The sequence below is a fragment of the Mobula hypostoma genome, chromosome 8 (assembly GCF_963921235.1).
Source record: "Mobula hypostoma chromosome 8, sMobHyp1.1, whole genome shotgun sequence".
NCBI classification, from domain to species: Eukaryota; Metazoa; Chordata; class Chondrichthyes; order Myliobatiformes; family Myliobatidae; genus Mobula; species Mobula hypostoma.
In genome coordinates, this window is record NC_086104.1 from 126810060 (window position 1) to 126832494 (window position 22435).

A 22435-nucleotide genomic window follows, 5' to 3' on the forward strand; every position below is an offset into this window, starting at 1 on the left:
ACAGACAGAGGATATGGTTGGATTTCACTGTGATCACCCACCAAGTACAAGGTGTTGGGGGCCAATTATCCCAGTGACCCCACATGTCTCTGGGATGTGGGAGGAAACTGAAGCCACTGAGGGAAACCAACAAGGTCACGGAGATTATTCGTGCCAGGTGCGCTGCCTAGTTTCAGATCTGCAGCAGAATGTTTGAGGTTTGCTGTGTTTTCTCGGTCAGCCCTGTAAGTGGGAGGGTTCGTCCCCAGCTTTGGGGGCGTGGAGACAGTCCTGCTCCTAGTACTGGCAGATCCTGTAGTCAAAGGTCTGTCCTCAAGCGTCTCCCCGGCGGCATCATAATCATCTAACCGGTTAGCTGCCGGTTTCCCCGGAGACTGGAGCTGGGAGAGGACAGAGCGGGAGGCCCATATCCATGTCAGTGAAGCTCCTTAGTGACTGGGTGCTGTCCCATTCACACTACTCGCCCTGTCACAGAGGGGGCCGGGGAGCTGGAAAATCAGCAGTCCCGAGAAGCAGGAGCTTATGAAATCCAGGGCAGGTGAGTTACTCAACAGGACAGGCAGCAGCTATGGAGGGGAATAAACGGTGGACCTTTCAGACCAATACACTAAATCAGGACTGTAAAGTTTGGGGGAAGGGGAAGGTGATAAGTGAACTGGTGCAGGAGGGAGGGCTACAGGTACAGGGGTCACAGGGTTTTTTTCCAGGGCAGGTGGGCCCTCTACAAGAAGGATGACCGATATGCTTGCAGAGCTTTTGGCTGGTGCTGCCCGAGAGGATTTACCCTGGCCTGGGAGGGGTGTGGGGAGGTGAGCTGTAGGTCAGCTAATGGAGGGAAATTCAGTTGGGTAAGGGTGTAATGAAGGACAGACAGCGTCAGGGAGAACTACTTCAGAGCCTGGATCAGTATATGGAATTAGGAAGAAAGAATAGCAGGTCAGGCAGTTCAACGTTCCAGGATTCAGATATATTGATGGGGGTTGGGGTGCTGGTGCTTTACTGACTAGGGAGAATGTCTCTCTAGTTCTTACTCGAGGGTTCATCCACTGAGACAATATGGGTAGAACTCATAAATAAGAAAGGTGCAATCATTGTAATGGAGTTCAAGTACAAATCTCCCGCTAGCCAACAGGAGGGAGAGGAAGAGATGGCACGGTACCACAGTGGTTACTCAACGCTTCACAGTGCCAGCAACCCAGGTTCCATTCCTGCTGCTGTCTGTAAGGAGTTAGTATGTTCTCCCCATGATCTCATGGGTTTCCTCCGAGCGCCCACAGTCCAAAGACGCACTGGTTGGTAGATTCATTGGTCATTGTAAATTGTCCCATGATTTGGCTAGGATTGAATTGGGGGTTGTTGGACAGTGTGTCTGGAAGGGACTATTCCACGCTGTATCGCAATGAATAAAGATAGGTTGGCAGATATGGAGCGAGATTTCAGGCCTTTCTGCTGGCCCTGCCATCATAACAGGGATAGGATTCCCTTTGCCCATATTTACCAAACCATGAGCCTCTGTATCCAATACAGCATTTTCCATAATTTCTGTCAAAATTCAAGTTCCTATCAGTAAGCACTTATTTCCCCATCTCCCTGTTTACTTTCCATAGGAATTGTCTTTGTCCCTCCCCACTGAACTCCCTCTGGGCCCTTGGCCCAGGGTAAGTGCTACACCTCAGCCACCATCAATCAGGACCCCAAACAGTCTTTCCAGGTGGGGCACACTTACTCTGTGAGTCTGTCAGGGTCATCTACTGTATTCAGTGATCCCATGGCAGCCTCCTGATGCAGATTAGGGGACTGTTTTGTCAGGCATCTTCACTGTCTGCCACAGATGACAGGTAGCCACCTATTTCAATTCCACTTCATGTTCCCATTCTGGCATGTCTATCCATGGCCTCTTCTACCGCCATGATGAGGGCACATACAAGTTGGAGGAGAAAAACCTCATATTTTGTCTGGGTAGCCTCCATCCTGCAGAAGTTGGAAAGCCATACTTCAGCTCCATCAAACGTTTGGAGTACTGTCTGCAGTTCTGGTCACTCCATTATAGGAATGATGTGGAGGCTTTGGAGAGGATCAAGTGGTTTACCAGGCCGGAGTGCATTGCCAAAAGGAGTGACTGGACAAACTTGGATTGTTGTCTCTGGAGATCTAATAGTGGTTTATAAAATTGAGATGGTCTTCTCAGAAATATGAAATACTAGGTTTAGTTTTAAGGTGGATGTAAGAAGAACAGAGTAGGTGCCTGAGATACACTGTTTAGACAGGCACCTCACGAAGGCAGGAAATGGAGGGATATGGACCTGTATAGGCAATGGTGACGTGGGTCTGGTCTATGTTCCAGAACAGACATTGGAGACCGGGATGCCACAACAAGGAGTTACTGACACAGAGTGAGACACAAAAAGGAACCTGCATGGCTTCTTAAAAAAAACTTTCCACCATTGAGTTGGGTGTGTTCAGTGTGGAACACACTGGACTATAAATTAGAATGAATGACATATCAAACACTCCCCTTAATGGGGAAGGATGGGGTATTTGTGCACACCATCTCTCAGGAAATGACCTGCATGTGGGTTATTTCAGGGGTGAATGGTGAAGGTGCTGGGGAGTTTTATGTCGCCTTTGTTGTTGGCCTTTCATTCTAGACGTCTGGTTTTCCAGCTCATCCGGTGACCCTCTGTGCTGCCGTACTCAGGAAAAGACTCCCTTCATTAAATAATACAAGTGAAACAGACCGGATTTACCAATTAAATAGTTTATTCAACTAAAAAAGGAGGGAAAATCAGCACATACTGGAAAACAGATCAAAACAAGATGCTGGAAATGTTTGCAGGCCAGCTGGATCTTCGCCCACTCCTCTCTACACAGCTGTTACCTGTCCAGGCTTCAGCTGCTTATAGCATTCCCTGTTTGTACTGGTTCCTTTGTACAGGGACTGAAATCCCTGTTGTCAGTCATTCCCAAATGCTTTACACGAACATCACTCAAAATGCCCTCCAGCGTCACTCAGGTGAATTGAGTGGAGCTGACAGAATTGAAGGCAGATTATCAGGGAATCAGTCCAAGAGGAGGGGAACATATAACACTGATCAGCCCCACTAAACAATGTGGGTGGAAACATTCAGACACTAGTTCCTGAAACAGACTCGCTTGGTGAACAGGGTGCAGGACAAGACTCTACCTGTTTGGGACCTGCAGCCATGTAGAACCTGCCCTTGCTCTCCCTCCACGGACACTGCCTGACCCACTGAGTATATCCACCTGATACCAAATCGAGCAGTTAAAGATACTGCGGTTGGCAGAGTTGAGGCAGAAGTTTCCCCCGGACATCACACCACAGGTGCCATCATGGATCAAGAGCTTGAGTTTCCTTTGCTCAACAGAGTGGGCAGATTGTGGTGCTGTGGTATACAGCCAGCAGAATCCTCAGATATCTACAGAGAATGTTCCAGGTGAAAACATGACCTGTTGCCAGACAGCAGCACCCCACTGCAGTAATTACAGATTCAGCACGTTGGGGGATCTCAGGAAATTCTTAGTGTCATTAACAGTAACGAGCAAAGTGCCTCATTTATAGGGAGGTAGTGATGCAAGTTCACGATATTGATGAGGGTACAGGGGTTGGGATGTACAAGACAGTGGGGAAGACAACATTTGGAGGATTGTGTGCAGTTCTGGTCACTGGAAAGGGTGCTGATGATATGAGATTCTTGGAGACCTTTGGGTATGAGAAGCTGGAGAGGCTGGGATAGTGTAGGGGTGACCGTATAAAGGTTTATAAAACCATGAGGGGCACCATCAAGGTGAACAGTCACAACACTTTCCCCAGGGTATAGGGATCTGAAAAGGGGAGGCAGGCAGGACATTGGTTAAAGATTTTAAAAGGGACCTGAGGGACACCATCTTCCACACAAAGGATAGCATTTGGAACAGGCTGCCAGAGGAAGGTGTGGAGGCAGGCATTGTAATTACATTTAAAAGAATATTGACAGACAGGTACATGGATAGGAAAGGTTCAGAGGGATTTTGGGCCAGACTCGGGCAAATGTAATGAGTACAGTGAATAACTTGGTCGGTATGGACAAGTTGGGCTGAAGGGCTCGCTTCTATTCTGTGTGACTTTGGCTCAAGACCAGCACATTTACACCTGACGACACTGACGTGGCTGACAGGAGACATGCATTCTGTGCTCTTTCACTTCTCTGTTCTGCTCTGCTATGAGATCAACAAGCAACCATGGTGGCAAGTAAGTGTAAGTTGGGTTGTGCACTGAGCAAAGGCAAGGCTCTTGGGACAACAGACGAAGGGGAACTCAGTAGCTGTTCCACACGTAACAAGAAAACTGCAGGAAAAATGACACAGATGCCCTACAGAAGATGTGCGTTCAGACTGCCAAATGTGGCTCTGTCGAAGTCTCTCCTGGACCTCGACCTACACCGTGGCTGTGGGGAGGGAGGCAGGAAAAGGTGGGGGGGGGGGCAAAGAGTACCAGTTAAATGTGTAGCTGAGAAGTTGATGCAGGAGGCAGGATTTCACCTACAAGGATCCTGGGCTCTCTTCCAGAGCAGGTGGGACCTGTACAAGAGGGATGACCAATATGTTTGCTGGTGCTGCCTGGCAGGGGGTGGGAACATGACCTGTGTGTCAGCAAGTGGAGGGGTTGAGGGAAGGCCAGCATTAGGTCTGGTAAGGTTGTAAGGGCAGTCAGGGTCAGGTGAAGGGTCTGACGCACTTATTTCAATGCAAAGAGTGTTATAGGTGAGGAAACTTGGATGCTGAAATTAAAGAAAGTGTTTACAAGGTTTAGGAAATTAAACAGAAACTTTGAGGAATATAAAGGAAACTGGGGAAAACTTAAATAGGGAATCGGGAGTACTAAAGGGGGGCCATGAAATGTTCTTGTAGGATTAAGGAGAAACCCAAAGCATTTTATACATACTTTAAAAACCAGTGGGTAATGACAGAGAGGGTAGGACCATTCAAGATTAAGGGAGGCGTTTGTGCCTGGAAGATACAGAAGAGTAGTCCACACAGGAGAACATGGAGAATGGCGAGATCAGGGAGGGGTATGCTGCCGTTCCAGGGCAGATGGGGTCTATCCCGGGTTATTGAAAGAAGTAAGAGAGGAGATCACTGCAGCTTTGAGAGATCTTTATGTTCTCTCCAGCCACAGGTGAGTTCCCAGAGGTTAGGAAGACTGTGTTGTTCCACTGTTAAGAAGGGCTATAGAAAATTACAGGGCAGCAAACGTTATGCCAGTGGTAGGGAATTTACTGGGGGTTCTGAGGAAAAGCAATCGGCTTGTTAATGACAGTCAGCATGGCTACGTGGGGAAGTCAAGTCTTACATCTTGATCGAGTTTTTTGTTTGAGAAGATGACGAGGGAAGGTCAGTGAATGCTGCCTACATGGACTTCAGTAAAGCTTTGGACAAGGTTCCTTCTGGTATAAGCTGATACTAAAAATTAAAGCACATGGGATCTACAGAGACTTGCTTGATCAGATTCAAAATTCGCTTTGGTCATCGAAGAGATGGTAGTGGGTGCAGACACCTTCAAAAGGCAGCTCCTCTAAAAGGAAACGCCGCTTTAAGGACCCTCACCATCCAGGACATTACTCCTCCTCATTACTACAATCAGGCCTGAAACGCTGACTGTTCACTTCGATGACGCTGCCTGACCTGCTGAGTTCTTCCAATATTTTGAATGTATGTTACACATATTTCCCACCAGATTTACTGACTCGCTGACTGCTCCATGTTGACAAATACCGTACAGTGCAAAAGTCTTGGGCATCCTAGCTATATACATGTGCCTAAGTACTGTTAGATACATCCCCGTTGGTCGAGAGAACCGTACAGGCTCTGTGCAGCAGGGGTCTGGGCTCAGGTCCAGGTGGTGGTGGTGGTGGCCTGGACCCTTCATGCTTATGCAACATCTGCCCACAAAAACCTCCAGAAGAGAGTGACAAGATCAAGAAGAATCATGCCAGCTTGGACATCACCTGGATTAACAAGGTCCACACCAATGGTCTGGCGATAAGTTGGCTATCAGAACAAACCATAAGTGGATGAGCTGGACATCATGGAATTAATGGAATCAACCCACGTGAAAGAGGATACATCAAGCGCATGTGGGGACTCTGGCAACAATAAAGACAATGGTCTACATTCACAGAAAAACATCTGGCTACCCAGCAATCAGACACTGTCAGCAGTGGATTGCTATCACACCTCGAATTGGAAGACATAGAATCAGCAACATCACCGCTGAACCGAGTTGACTGGGGAATACGAGTTCAAGTCCCGCCTCCACAGCTCACAGATGGTGCAAAGGTTATAGCATCACCTTGCACACCGGAAATGCAAGTTCGAACCTCACCCCGGGCAGTTCGATGCTGGCTGCAGCAATCGTGGTCAAACTGGTGACCGTCAATCAACGAGCTAGGCTCCCCAGACTTAATGATAAAATTCCATCCAACAGCATGCAAGAAACAGCCATTGAAACACGACTCACAATTGCAGCCTCCAACTTAACTGAGACCAATAACCTGATATATGTGTCGGTAACAGCTATTCTAGAAATGTTGGGCAACAAAATGAAATCCAATGGAGAGCACTCTTACAAACCCCCCCTCCTGCAGACGACAATTTGAAGCCAAGATGAAAACCATAAGGCAGAGGTCAGCAGGCTAACTGAGCTGCAGAAACCTGGGAAGACCGGACTCATCTCAGTTACTAAGTACAGACGTATATCCACAGCCGAAGCCCTGAAAACTGCCAAGTAATGGTTAACAGCTCTGGCTAGCGGACTACATGGGTACATTAAGACCACAGAGGCCAAGCAAATAAACACACTCTTCTCCAAAGAACCAGGAAAAGTATCCAGACCAACAACACGCCAGTACCTGAACCAAACAAAACAGCAACTGAGGAGCACTGGAAGAGCATATGGGAGAAAGAAGCATCAGATAACACCAGTGCCCAGTGGCTGAGAGATCGACAGGCAAACCTCTGCAGCCTCCCAGAGGAACAGCCAATATGAAGAACTGGACATCACCAGGGCCCGACATGATCCTCGCCTGTTGGCTGAAGGAACTAACAGCGTTACATTCACTGCTAGCACCTCAAATGAACCAGCTGCTTGAAGGCGGCTCCCACCCTGACTGGCTAACTCGAGGATATAGCCACCAGGCTGAAGGAACCTGTGTGTAAATTCCTGAACCCTGCTCAGAGGGGCATTGGTAACGGCACCAGAGGCTCTAAGCACCAATTACTGGTGGTATATAGCAATAGCACAAGTAACCATCAGATGTGGAATATACCAGGGTGATACACTAGCCCGCTACTGTTCTGCATAGGCTTGAATCGCCTCAGCCAGTTCACCTCGAAGAGTGGATAGGAGTATCAGTTCAGGAGTGGAGTGACCATCAGCCACCTCCTCTACATGGATGACATCAAGCTGCATTCCAGATATGAAAGAGACATTGACTCACTAATCCAGCTGACAAGGGTGTACAGCAGAGACAACAAGATGTTATTTGGACTGGAAAAGTGCAGCCGGATGGTAGTGAAAAGAGGCAAACTCATCAAGACTGAAAGAGTTGAGTTACCTGAAGGCCACATATCAGATACACAGGTACTGCCAACCAACCATAGTAACAAGGAACAGAAGAAAGCAACAGCAATAGATGTGGCAACCCTGAATGACAGTAACATCAGGAAAAAAGAATATGAAAAGCTGAAGAAACATCAGGGCTTGAAAGAGACAGAAAGGATGGGAAAGGTTAAAGCCAGAGTACTCCTGGAGGTGACACGAGCACTTGGAGCTGTGGCACCTGGTCCGGGAGAGTGACTCCACCAAGTCCCAGCACCAATATCTGAGATCTCAATCTAGAAGAGCGCACTACTAGGAACAGCAAGGAAACTGCATCAAGCCCTCAAGCTCTCAGGCCTCTGGTATCATCTAAATATTTTATTATCTAAACAGAGAGATGTTTCCCACATCAGAGGTGCAGAGGGACTTAGAAGTCCTCGTGCAAGACTACCAGAAGATTAATTTACAGATTGTTCTGTGATAAAGAAAACAAATGCAATGTTGGCATTTATTTCAAGGGTACCATAGATAATAGAAGCAAAGAGGCAACACTAGGGCTTTTTAAGACACTAGACAGGCCGCACTTGGAGTATTGTGAACAGTTTTGTGCCCCATATCTCAGAAAAGATGTGCTGTCATTGGAGAGAGTCCATAGGAAGTTCACAAGGATGATCCCAGGAATGAAGAGGTTAACATATGAGGAGCGTTTGGCAGCTTTGGGCATGTACTCACTAGAATTTAAAAGAATGCAAGGGGATCTCATTGAAATCAATCTAATGTTGAAAGGACCAGATAAGGTGATTGTGGCGAAGATGTTTCCTATGATGGGGATATCCAGAACTGGAGGGCACAGCCTCAAAATTGAGAGGCAACCTTTTAGAACAGAGGTAAAGAGGAATTTTTTAAACCAGAGAGTAGTGAATCTGTGGAATGCTCTGCTTCAGACTGCGGTGGGGGCCAAGTATATTTAAGGCAGAAGTTGATAAGTTCCTGTGTTGATGTTGCTTCACAATAAAAACATTTGAAACAAAAGTTGATAGGTTCCTGATCATTCAGGGCATTAAAGGACATGGCGAGAAGGGGTTAAGTGGGATCCAGGATCACCATGATGGAATGGCAGAGCAACTCAATGGGCTGAATGCCCTAATTCTGCTCCTATGTCTTACGGGGAGGACCCAAGATTGAGGGAAAAACACACATACACACCATCCATAAGGAGCGAGAAGAAAAAATATACAAACATTTATACATTATACACACACATACATATATACATACACACACAAATACATACAGTGGGTTCCGGTTAATTGGACCATCAGTTAATCGGGACAGCCGTTTATTTGGGACAACTCTTAAACAACAAAAACTAATTGAGAAAATAGCCAGAATTCCCTTTGTTTATTTGGGACAGGAGACTGTAGCTGAACAGTTCTGAACCAGTGTCAGTCGTGTACACAAGTGTGGCCATCAGACATGTCATCATATGTAGAGCAAACTTTCTAAAGAGCAATTGTATGTTCATGTATTGCTATCCTTTTAGGTTGCCAAAAGCAATGTTACATTTGTTTTTTTTTTAAATCTGACTTAAAACATTTCACACCCTTGTCGAGAAGTCACCAAAAGATTTGCCAGTTTGTCTCAAAATGAAAAAATTACCCTAGTTGTCTGCTGGTTTTTGTTCATGTACAGTCATCGAAAGAAGACAGCATCATACACTGGATGAATTGCTCCGTCAATAACTATTAGGAACTAATAGTTTTATAGTACTGCAGTACTCTTGCCAGTGTTCTAATCTGTTCTGTATTTCAATTAAATAAAAAAAAATTGTTACTTAGTTAAACAGTAGTTTGCCTTTTTTAAAACCTTTATGACTATATTTCCACAAAACTGGCTAACTGGAGCAGCCGATTGTTTTAGACAAAATGTAGTGGTCCCGATGATTCCCAATTAACCAGAATGCACTGGATCTTTAGAGAAAAATGTAGTGGGGGCTGATGAGTGTCTGCAGGTGACACAAAGTGAGGAAACCGGTGAAAGGATACAGGAGCAGAAATACAGTTCTGGCAGAGATGGCTGATGGAATTTAACCCAGACAAATGTGAGGGGAAATACACAGTCAATGTAGGACCCTCGGGTACAGAGGGATTTTAGGGGAGAGCACACAGTCAATGTAGGACCCTTGGGTACAGAGGGATTTTAGGGGAGAGTAAACAGTCAATGTAGGACCCTCGGGTACAGAGGGATTTTAGGGGAGAGTAAACAGTCAATGCAGGACCCTCGGGTACAGAGGGATTTTAGGGTGCACTATTACATATTCAATGGACTTTGGGATAGTACACAAGACTGAACAGCCACTTCCCCTACAAGGATGACATCAAAGCTGTATGCTAGCAATGAAAGAGAGATTGACTCACTCACCCTCCTGACAAGGGTATACGGCAGAGACGTTGGAATGTCATTTGGACTGGAAAAGTGCAGCCCGATGGTCGTGACGAGAGGCAAACTCATTAAGACTGAAGGAGTTGAGTTACCTGAAGGCCAGAAGGAAGGCTGCAACATCCAAGAACCTCCAAAGAGTGAGAAAGGTTCAAAAAGGCAGCTAAGTGAGAAGAAGAAGAGCAGGGCCATCAACACATTTGCCCTATCAGTCATCAGATACCCAGCCGCAACAGTGTGCTGGCCAGGGAACAAACTGTAAACCACTGACTTGATGACCTGGAAACTACTAACAATACATGGAGGATTCCAACCAAAGTCCAATGTCGAGTGACTGTACACCTGCCAGAATAAAGGAGGACAGGGCCTTGGAAGTGTCAAGACCATGGTCCTGAAGAAATGCGAAACATCCATGAGCATGTCAGGGTGATGGCCCCTAAAGACCACCTGCTGGAATACCTCAGACAGCAGGCAGGGGACGTGGAAGTGATAGTGGGTGAAGCAGAGCCAGAGGACCAGAGGCCACGGCATGGCAAACCACTGCATGGTACGTACCACTGCCAGATATCAGAGATGGCTGACAAAAGAAAATCCCACCAATGGCTGGAAACGGCAAGGCTGAGGGACAGCTCAGAGACACTGCTCACGGCTGCACAAGAACAAGCGCTGAGCCCAAGAGCAATAGAAGCAAGGGTCTACCACACCAGACAAGACCCAAGATGTAGATTGTGCATGGATCAGGGTGCAAGATGCAGGCAGCAACAGCATACACTGAATGGCACAACCAAGTTGCAGGAACTGTGTACAAGAACTCCCAAGTCCAGATGAGGAACACCCGAGAAGGTAGTGGTCAATGACAGAGCTAAGATCCTGTGGGATTTCCAAATACAGTCTGATAAGCAGGTACTGGCCAACCAACCAGACATTGTAATACCGGACAGGGAACAGAAGAATGCAATAGCACACTACCTCGTGGGAGTCTTGATCATAAGCAGGCCGAAACTCTGAAGACAGGTGGCAGATCAGCTGATGATCCCACTGGTGATAGCACAGGACAGTTAACATCTTAGTCCACGTGTATTTTGTAACTCTGTGGCAACCCTGAATGACAGTAACATCAGGAAAAAAGAACATAAAAAGCTGGAGAAATACCAGGGCTTGAAAGAGCAGACAGAAAGGATGTGAAAGGTTAAAGCCACAGTAATCGCGGAGGTGACACGAGCACTTGGAGCTGTGGCACCTGGTCTGGGAGAGTGACTCCAACAAGTCCCAGCACCAATATCTGAGATCTCAATCTAGAAGAGCGCACTACTAGGAACAGCAAGGAAACTGCATCAAGCCCTCAAGCTCTCAGGCCTCTGGTATCATCTAAATATTTTTATTATCTAAACAGAGAGATGTTTCCAACATCAGAGGTGCAGAGGGACTTAGAAGTCCTTGTGCAAGACTCCCAGAAGATTCATTTACAGATTTAGTCTGTGAGAAAGAAGGCAAATGCAATGTTAGCATTTATTCCAAGGGGAATAGAGTATAAAAGCAAAGAGGTAACACTGAGGCTTTTTAAGACACAAGACAGGCCGCACTTGGAGTATTGTGAACAGTTTTGGGCCCCATATCTCAGAAAAGATGTGCTTTCATTGGAAAGAGTCCATAGGAAGTTCACGAGGATCATTCCAGGAATGAAGAGGTTAACATATGAGGAGCGTTTGGCAGCTTTGGGCCAGTACTCACTGGAATTTAGAAGAAAGCAGGGGGATCTGATTGAAACCTATCTAATGTTGAAAGGACCAGATAAGGTGATTGTGGAGAGGATGTTTCCTATTATGGGGATATCCAGAACTAGAGGCAACAGCCTCAAAACTGAGAGGCAACCTTTTAGAACAGAGGTAAAGAGGAAATTTTTTAGCTACAGAGTAGTGAATCTGTGGAATGCTCTGTCACAAACTGCGGTGGAGGCCAAGTATATTTAAGGGGGAAGTTGATAGTTTCCTGATCATACAGGGCATTATGGACATGGCGAGAAGGGGTTGAATGGGATCCAGGATCACCATGATGGAATGGCAGAGCAGATTCAATGGGCTGAATGGCCTAATTCTGCTTCTATACGGTAGAGGACCCAAGATTGAGGGAAAAATACACATACACACCATCCATAAGCAGCAAGAAGAGAAAAATACAGTCATTTATATGTAATATATACACACACACACATATACATATATATATGTATACATACACATACATATACACACACACATACAAGTACATACAGTGGATTCCGGTTAATTGGACCATCAGTTAATTGGGACAGCCGCTTATTTCAGACAAGACTTAAACAACAAAAACTAATTGAGAAAATAGTCAGGATTCCCTTTCCTTATTTGGGACACTGGCCATTTGATTGGGGCAGGAGACTATTGCTGAACAGTTCTGAACCCTGTCAGTCGCGTACACAACTGTGGCCATCAGACATGTCATCATATGTAGAGCAAACTTTCTAAATAGCAGCAATTGTACATCCTTGTGCTGCTATTCGATTAGGTCATCAAAAGCAATAATTGATCATATGTTTTTTTTTTAAATATGACTTAAAACATTGCAAACCCTTGTCGAGAAGCCACCAAAAGATTTGCCAATTTGTCACAAATTGAAAAAAACCACCCCAGTTGTCTGCTGGTCACGATGTTTCCCAGTTAACCGGAATCCACGGGATTTTTAGATAAAAATGTAGGGGGTCTGATGAGTGTCTGCAGGTGACACAAAGTGAGGAAACCGGTGAAAGGATACAGGAGCAGAAATACAGTTGTGGCAGAGATGGCGGATGGAATTTAACCCAGACAAATGTGCAGGGAGAGCACACAGTCAATGTGGGACCCTCGGGTACAAAGGGATTTTAGGGGAGAGCACACAGTCAATGTGGGACCCTCGGGTACAGAGGGATTTTAGGGGAGAGCACACAGTCAATGTGGGACCCTCGGGTACAGAGGGATTTTAGGGGAGAGCACACAGTCAATGTGGGACCCTCGGGTACAAAGGGATTTTAGGGGAGAGTAAACAGTCAATGCAGGACCCTCGGGTACAGAGGGATTTTAGGGGAGAGTAAACAGTCAATGCAGGACCCTCGGGTACAGAGGGATTTTAGGGGAGAGTAAACAGTCAATGCAGGACCCTCGGGTACAGAGGGATTTTAGGGTGCACTATTACATATTCAATGGACTTTGGGATAGTACACAAGACTGAACAGCCACTTCCCCTACAAGGATGACATCAAGCTGTATGCTAGCAATGAAAGAGAGATTGACTCACTCACCCTCCTGACAAGGGTATACGGCAGAGACGTTGGAATGTCATTTGGACTGGAAAAGTGCAGCCCGATGGTCGTGACGAGAGGCAAACTCATCAAGACTGAAGGAGTTGAGTTACCTAAAGGCCAGAAGGAAGGCTGCAACATCCAAGAACCTCCAAAGAGTGAGAAAGGTTCAAAAAGGCAGCTAAGTGAGAAGAAGAAGAGCAGGGCCATCAACACATTTGCCCTATCAGTCATCAGATACCCAGCCGCAACAGTGTGCTGGCAGGGAACGATCTGTAAACCACTGACTTAATGACCAGGAAACTACTAACAATACATGGAGGATTCCAACCAAAGTCCAATGTCGAGTGACTGTACACCTGCCAGAATAAAGGAGGACAGGGCCTTGGAAGTGGCAAGACCATGGTCCTGAAGAAATGCGAAACATCCATGAGCATGTCAGGGTGATGGCCCCTAAAGACCACCTGCTGGAATACCTCAGACAGCAGGCGGGGGACGTGGAAGTGATAGTGGGTGAAGCAGAGCCAGAGGACCAGAGGCCACGGCATGGCAAACCACTGCATGGTACGTACCACTGCCAGATATCAGAGATGGCTGACAAAAGAAAATCCCACCAATGGCTGGAAACGGCAAGGCTGAGGGACAGCTCAGAGACACTGCTCACGGCTGCACAAGAACAAGCGCTGAGCCCAAGAGCAATAGAAGCAAGGGTCTACCACACCAGACAAGACCCAAGATGTAGATTGTGCATGGATCAGGGTGCAAGATGCAGGCAGCAACAGCATACACTGAATGGCACAACCAAGTTGCAGGAACTGTGTACAAGAACTCCCAAGTCCAGATGAGGAACACCCGAGAAGGTAGTGGTCAATGACAGAGCTAAGATCCTGTGGGATTTCCAAATACAGTCTGATAAGCAGGTACTGGCCAACCAACCAGACATTGTAATACCGGACAGGGAACAGAAGAATGCAATAGCACACTACCTCGTGGGAGTCTTGATCATAAGCAGGCCGAAACTCTGAAGACAGGTGGCAGATCAGCTGATGATCCCACTGGTGATAGCACAGGACAGTTAACATCTTAGTCCACGTGTATTTTGTAACTCTGTGGCAACCCTGAATGACAGTAACATCAGGAAAAAAGAACATAAAAAGCTGGAGAAATACCAGGGCTTGAAAGAGCAGACAGAAAGGATGTGAAAGGTTAAAGCCACAGTAATCGCGGAGGTGACACGAGCACTTGGAGCTGTGGCACCTGGTCTGGGAGAGTGACTCCAACAAGTCCCAGCACCAATATCTGAGATCTCAATCTAGAAGAGCGCACTACTAGGAACAGCAAGGAAACTGCATCAAGCCCTCAACCTCTCAGGCCTCTGGTATCATCTAAATATCATTATTATATAAACGGAGAGAAGTTTCAAACATCTGAGGTGCAGAGGCACTTAGAAGTCCTCGTGCAAGACTCCCAGTAGATTCAGTTACAGATTTAGTCTGTGAGAAAGAAGGCAAATGCAATTTTGGTATTTATTCCAAGGGGAATAGAGTATAAAAGCAAAGAGGTAACACTGAGGCTTTTTAAGACACAAGACAGGCCGCACTTGGAGTATTGTGAACAGTTTTGAGCCCCATATCTCAGAAAAGATGTGCTGTCATTGGAGAGTCCATAGGAAGTTCACGAGGATCATTCCAGGAATGAAGAGGTTAACATATGAGGAGCGTTTGGCAGCTTTGGGCATGTACTCACTGGAATTTAGAAGAAAGCAGGGGGATCTGATTGAAACCTATCTAATGTTGAAAGGACCAGATAAGGTGATTGTGGAGAGGATGTTTACTATGATGGGGATATCCAGAACTAGAGGCAACAGCCTCAAAATTGAGAGGCAAGCTTTTAGAACAGAGGTAAAGAGGAAGATTTTAGCTACAGAGTAGTGAATCTGTGGAATGCTCTGCCACAGACTACAGTGGAGGCCAAGTATATTTAAGGGGAAATTTGATAGGTTCCTGATCATTCAGGGCATTAAAGGACATGGCGAGAAGGGGTTGAGTGGGATTCCAGGATCACCATGATGGAATGGCACAGCAGACTCAATGGGCTGAATGGCCTAATTCTGCTCCTACGTCTTACGGTAGAGGACCCAAGATTGAGGGGAAAAATACACATACACACCATCCATAAGGAGCGAGAAGAGAAAATATACAAACATTTATACATTACACACACACACAGATATATACATACATTTACACACACACACACATACATATATATATGTATACACACACACATATATATACGTATACACACACACATATATATACGTATACACACACACATATATATACGTATACACACACACATACATACAGTGGGTTCCGGTTGATTGGACCATCAGTTAATCGGGAGAACCGCGTATTTCGGACAACTCTTAAACAACAAAAACTAATTGAGAAAATAGTCAGTATTCCCTTTCCTTCTTAGGGACACTGTGCCATTTGATTGGGACAGGAGACTGTTGCCGAACGGTTCTGAACCGTGTCAGTCGCGTACACAAGTGTGGCCGTTAGACTTGACATCATTCGTACAGCAAACTTTTTGAATAGCGGCAACTGTATGTTCTTGTATTGCTATCCATATAGGTCGTCAAAAGCAATATTTGATCATTTGTTTTTTTTTAAACTAACTTAAAACATTTCAAACCCTTGTCGAGAAGCCACCAATAGATTTGCCAATTTGTCACAAATTGAAAAAAATTACCCTAGTTGTCTGCTGGTTTTTGTTCATGTACAGTCATCGAAAGAAGACAGCATCATACACTGGATGAATTGCTCTGTCGATAACTATTAGGAACTAATAGTTTTATAGTACTGCAGTACTCTTGCCAGTGTTCTACTTTGTTCTGTATTTCAATCAAATAAATAATTTGTTACTCAGTAGTTTGCCATTTTTAAAAACGTTTATGACTATATTTAAATGAAACTGACTAACTGGGGCAGCCGATTGTTTTAGACAAAATGTAGTGGTCCCGCTGTTTCCCAATTAACTGGAATCCACTGGATCTTTAGAGAAAAATGTAGTGGGGGCTGATGAGTGTCTGCAGGTGACACAAAGTGAGGAAACCGGTGAAAGGATACAGGAGCAGAAATACAGTTCTGGCAGAGATGGCAGATAGATTTTAACCCAGGCAAATGTGAGGGGAGAACACACAGTCAATGCAGGACCCTCGGGTACAGAGGGATTTTAGGGTGCACTATTACATATTCAATGGACTTTGGGATAGTACACAAGACTGAACAGCCACTTCCCCTACAAGGATGACATCAAAGCTGTATGCTAGCAATGAAAGAGAGATTGACTCACTCACCCTCCTGACAAGGGTATACGGCAGAGACGTTGGAATGTCATTTGGACTGGAAAAGTGCAGCCCGATGGTCGTGACGAGAGGCAAACTCATCAAGACTGAAGGAGTTGAGTTACCTGAAGGCCAGAAGGAAGGCTGCAACATCCAAGAACCTCCAAAGAGTGAGAAAGGTTCAAAAAGGCAGCTAAGTGAGAAGAAGAAGAGCAGGGCCATCAACACATTTGCCCTATCAGTCATCAGATACCCAGCCGCAACAGTGTGCTGGCCAGGGAACAAACTGTAAACCACTGACTTGATGACCTGGAAACTACTAACAATACATGGAGGATTCCAACCAAAGTCCAATGTCGAGTGACTGTACACCTGCCAGAATAAAGGAGGACAGGGCCTTGGAAGTGTCAAGACCATGGTCCTGAAGAAATGCGAAACATCCATGAGCATGTCAGGGTGATGGCCCCTAAAGACCACCTGCTGGAATACCTCAGACAGCAGGCAGGGGACGTGAAGTGATAGTGGGTGAAGCAGAGCCAGAGGACCAGAGGCCACGGCATGGCAAACCACTGCATGGTACGTACCACTGCCAGATATCAGAGATGGCTGACAAAAGAAAATCCCACCAATGGCTGGAAACGGCAAGGCTGAGGGACAGCTCAGAGACACTGCTCACGGCTGCACAAGAACAAGCGCTGAGCCCAAGAGCAATAGAAGCAAGGGTCTACCACACCAGACAAGACCCAAGATGTAGATTGTGCATGGATCAGGGTGCAAGATGCAGGCAGCAACAGCATACACTGAATGGCACAACCAAGTTGCAGGAACTGTGTACAAGAACTCCCAAGTCCAGATGAGGAACACCCGAGAAGGTAGTGGTCAATGACAGAGCTAAGATCCTGTGGGATTTCCAAATACAGTCTGATAAGCAGGTACTGGCCAACCAACCAGACATTGTAATACCGGACAGGGATCAGAAGAAAGCAACAGCAATAGATGTGGCAACCATGAATGACAGTAATATCAGGATAAAATATGGAAAGCTGAAGAAATATCAGGGCTTGAAAAAGCAGATAGAAAGGATGGGAAAGGTTAAAGCCAGAGCAATCCCAGAGGTGACACGAGCACTTGGAGCTGTGGCACCTGGTCTGGGAGAGTGACTCCAACAAGTCCCAGCACCAATATCTGAGATCTCAATCTAGAAGAGCGCACTACTAGGAACAGCAAGGAAACTGCATCAAGCCCTCAAGCTCTCAGGCCTCTGGTATCATCTAAATATCATTATTATATAAATGGAGAGAAGTTTCAAACATCTGAGGTGCAGAGGCACTTAGAAGTCCTCGTGCAAGACTCCCAGTAGATTCAGTTACAGATTTAGTCTGTGAGAAAGAAGGCAAATGCAATGTTAGCATTTATTCCAAGGGGAATAGAGTATAAAAGCAAAGAGGTAACACTGAGGCTTTTTAAGACACAAGACAGGCCGCACTTGGAGTATTGTGAACAGTTTTGGGCCCCATATCTCAGAAAAGATGTGCTGTCATTGGAGAGTCCATAGGAAGTTCACGAGGATCATTCCAGGAATGAAGAGGTTAACATATGAGGAGCGTTTGGCAGCTTTGGGCATGTACTCACTGGAATTTAGAAGAAAGCAAGGGGATCTCATTGAAACCTATCTAATGTTGAAAGGACCAGATAAGGTGATTGTGGAGAGGATGTTTCCTATGATGGGGATATCCAGAACTGGAGGGCACAGCCTCAAAATTGAGAGGCAACCTTTCAGAAGAGAGGTAAAGAGGAATTTTTTTAGCCACAGAGTAGTGAATCTGTGGAATGCACTGTCACAGATTGCGGTGGAGGCCAAGTATATTTAAGGGGGAAGTTGATAGGTTACTGATCATTCAGGGCATTAAAGGACATGGCGAGAAGGGGTTGAGTGGGATCCGGGATCACCATGATGGAATGGCAGAGCAGACTAGATGGGCTGAATGGCCTAATTCTGCTCCTACGTCTTACGGTAGAGGAAACTTTCTAAATGTGTAGAGCAAACTTTCTAAATAGCAGCAATTGTACGTTCTTGTGTTGCTGTCCCTTCGTGGTCAAAAGCAATATTTGATCATTTGTCTTTTTTTTAATCTCACTTAAAACATTTCAAACCCTTGTCAAGAAGCCACTAAAAGATTTGCCAATTTGTCACAAATTGAAAAAAATTACCCTACTTGTCTGCTGGTTTTTGTTCATGTACAGTCATCGAAAGAAGACAGCATCATACACTGGATGAATTGCTCCGTCGATAACTATTAGGAACTAATAGTTTTATAGTACTGCAGTACTCTTGCCAGTGTTCTAATCTGTTCTGTATTTCAATTAAATAAATAATTTGTTACTCAGTTAAACAGTAGTTTGCCTTTTTTTAAAAAAACCTTTATGATTATATTTCAACGAAACTGGCTAAATGGGGCAGCTGATTATTTGAGCCAAAATGTACTGGTCCCGATGTTCCCCAATTAACCGGAATCCACTGGATATTTAGAAAAATGTAGGGCGATTGATGAGTGTGTGCAGGTGACACAAAGTAAGGAAACAGGATAGAAGAGCAGATATACAGTTGTGGCAGAGATGGCGGATGGAATTTAACCCAGACAAATGTGAGGGGGAATACACAGGCAATGTCGGATCCTCGGGTACGGAGGGATTTTAGGGGAGAGTATACAGTCAATGTAGAGCCCTCGGGTACAGAGGGTTTTTAGGGTGCACTATTACATATTCAATGGACTTAGGGATAGTATGCAAGCCTGAACAGTCCAAAAACACGTCCTTTCAGCCCATCTTGTCCATGCCGGCCAGGAAGGTCCTTTAATTCAATTTGCCTGCAGTTAGGCCTGCATCGCCCCCCTTCCCCTCTGTGCACCTATTCAAATACCTTTGGATGTTGTCATTGTACCCCAACTCTTTTGGCAGCTTGTCCCACATACCCACCACCCTTGGCTTCAAACAGCCTGTCCCTCAGCCCCTCTTTCCCACTGGTGGGCTATCACCTGCTCAACCATTACATGTGGATGGTAAACCACCACCCAAACTGGCAATGGGGTTCAACCGTCTCCTGCTGCCCATTGAGGTCCCAACCAGACAGCACAGGTGTGCTGTGCCAATGCTTGGCTTGCCAAATCCACTGAGGTGGGCGGAGGGTCTGTTTTCTGTAGTGTGGGGATCACCCCGGTCCTGGAGGAGGAAGGAGCTGGCCCATATCCTGGGAGTGCGACAACCCTTTAGGTGATGTGCTTCCTGTCCAATGGTTGCTCAGCAGGGGTTGCAGGTTAATGGGCCACGGCCCTGTTACCGTTCGGGATCCTTCTGTGCCTTTGCAGGACAGAGTGGAGTGGAGCCAGCGAGGGCCAGAGGTGACATCGGGCTGGCCTGGCTTCGTGAGCGGACGGCTTGTTCTGCTCCCACCTGCGGCTTGACAACCGACGGTGGGGAGAAGCAGATTCTCAGCCACAATGGCAACGGTGTTCCCCCCAGGGACATTTGCTCGTGGTTAGGTGTGGGATGTGGGTCCAGGATCTGCTCCAATCTCCTGGGACTGCGACCTTCCCCTCTTGCTGTCTGTTCACCTGCTACAGTGCAGTGTGGTGATGGATGCATGAGAGGGTGCCATGCTCGGCAGCCCTTCTGGGCTCCACCACCCAGGCCGTGCCATTGACACTCACACAGTGTGGCACTGGGCCCAGTGAGTTCTGTTGGTGGGGTGGGGGGAGGACAGGGGACTCAGGACTCAACAGGCCCTGCTGGGGTACCCGGTGTCTGCCAGTGTACCTGACCACTGCACCAGCGTCACCCACCTCTGGGAGTCGGGACAGACAAAGGGCACTGGACCGGACTGGACAGCTGACGAAGCAGCCATCTGCCAGAAATGGGGCAACTCAGGAGGCAGACACTTCTGGGAATATAGATAGCCGAGGGGACAGCCGTCTTTGGGAGAAGTGCTCAACGAGGAGGCAGACATCTGTGGGAGACAAGATGGTCAGGAAGTCAGACGCCACCGTGAGGGCCCGAGAGAGGGAGGAGTCAGGCATCTCTGCGATACCAGACGGAGGAGGGAGCAGTCTGCGTGAGGCTAGACAGAGGAGGCAGACGTCTCTGAGCATCCCACAAGGGACTGGGAATGGGGTGGGGTGAGGGCTGCATCGAGAATGTAAAACGCCTCTGACTGAAGAGAGCCTCACCCCCCCTCAGATCCGCTTCAGCTGACCTGGCTCGGCAGGGGCAGCCTACTCTTAGGTGGACATGCTGGTGAGGTTGTCGTGGCTGAGCCCTCCTCCCTTGCGACAGGGCCCAGCCGGGGGCGCGGCCGAGCAGTAGTCCTGCAGGCCGTGGCGCAGGCTGACCAGGGCAGAGCCCAGGCAGGCGCGGTTGGGGGAGAGGGGCCCGCCGGGCAGCTGGAAGAGCAGAGTGGCCACGGCCGCCAGTCCGTCCTCGGTGGGCTCCAGCGTGACAGGCCCCACCCGGAAGCCGCTGCCGGCGATGGTGGCCGGTAGGGAAGGGTGAGGAGGGGGGGCGGTCAGCGGCTGGGGCGGTGGGAGGAAGGGGGGCAGCAGCTCCCCGCTGCGGCGGCTTTGCCGGGGCGCAGGGCGGGGCCGGAGGGGCAGGAGGAGGGCGGGAGGGGGCGGGGCCAGGGGAGGAAAGGGGGCCCGGGCCTCGGGCTCCAGGCAAACTGTGAGGCGGGCGAAGGGGCGGCTGGCCATCTTGTCCATCTCCTGCAGGTGACGGCGGCGTTCCCGCCGGGCATCCACCGCCTGCTTGGCCTTCCAGAGCAGCACGCACGCCGAGAGGAAGAGGAAGAAACAGGAGAAGAAGACACTGAAGAAGACGAAGAGGTCGATATGGGCCTGGTCCTGGCGGAAGAACAGCAGCCCCTGTGCCTCTCCGGGGCCCGCTCCCAGCAGCGCCAGGAAGAACCGCTGCGTTTTGAGGGCGTGCAGGCGGTACGGGTAGGTGACCACCAGCCGCTGACTCACCCCGCGCACCACCAGCACGGTCTGCGGGCTCTGCACCGTCACGTAGGTGGTCAGACCCTTGGCCTGCTCCTCCCTCAGCTGCGGGGCCGCCGGGAGCGGCAGGCTGACGTTCTGTGCCGCGCGCCCCACCCCGCCCTCGGCCCCTGCCGCCCCCTCGGCCTCGCCGAGCCTCACCAGGTGCCGGCCGGTGAGCGGGTCGATGGCCACGGCGAAGGAGGAGTGCGAGTTGGAGAGGTGGACGTCGACGGCACCGAAGGTGACGTCCACTGTGATGCGGATGTCCACGTTGGTGAACTTGGGCTGCACGGCGAAGAAGACGGTGCGGCCAGCCGGCAGGTTGCGGACGTGTGGCTCGTGGTAGCAGTTGCTCTGTGAGGTGGGGTCGAAGCAGTACTCCTGTTCCACCGTGATCTGTCGGTAGCACTGGCGGCCCTGCGTCGGGTTTCCCAGGAAGTTCTCCTTGCAGCGGGCACACTGTGGAGGTAGGCGGTGCAGAGCAGAGGACAAGTGACAAAGTCAGGGTCAGGGTCACTAGCAATGCTTCGCTCGTGTCTCAGGCTGAGATTAGGGGGAGGGGAGGCAGCCGTTTGGGGAGGAAGGGAGTGGACAGGAGGGGGCGGTAGGATGGGGGTGAAGAGGGAGGGGGAGGTGCAGGGGGATCAAGAGGAGGAGGGAGAGGGCAGTAGGTGGAGGGAGAAGACGTCGGGGGAGGGGGAGGAAGG

General features: G+C 48.0%; 1 protein-coding gene across 1 annotated transcript in view; it reads right to left on the reverse strand.

Annotated features, from left to right (window-relative positions):
* Positions 1–2723: 2723 nt before the first annotated feature.
* Positions 2724–22435, reverse strand: part of megf8 (multiple EGF-like-domains 8) — a 124859-nt gene continuing 105147 nt past the window's right edge. The window contains exon 43 of the mRNA XM_063056749.1: positions 2724–22187. Within this exon, the coding sequence (XP_062912819.1) occupies positions 20973–22187 (1215 nt within the window). The 3' untranslated portion in view covers positions 2724–20972. The remainder of the gene's footprint in view (positions 22188–22435) is intronic.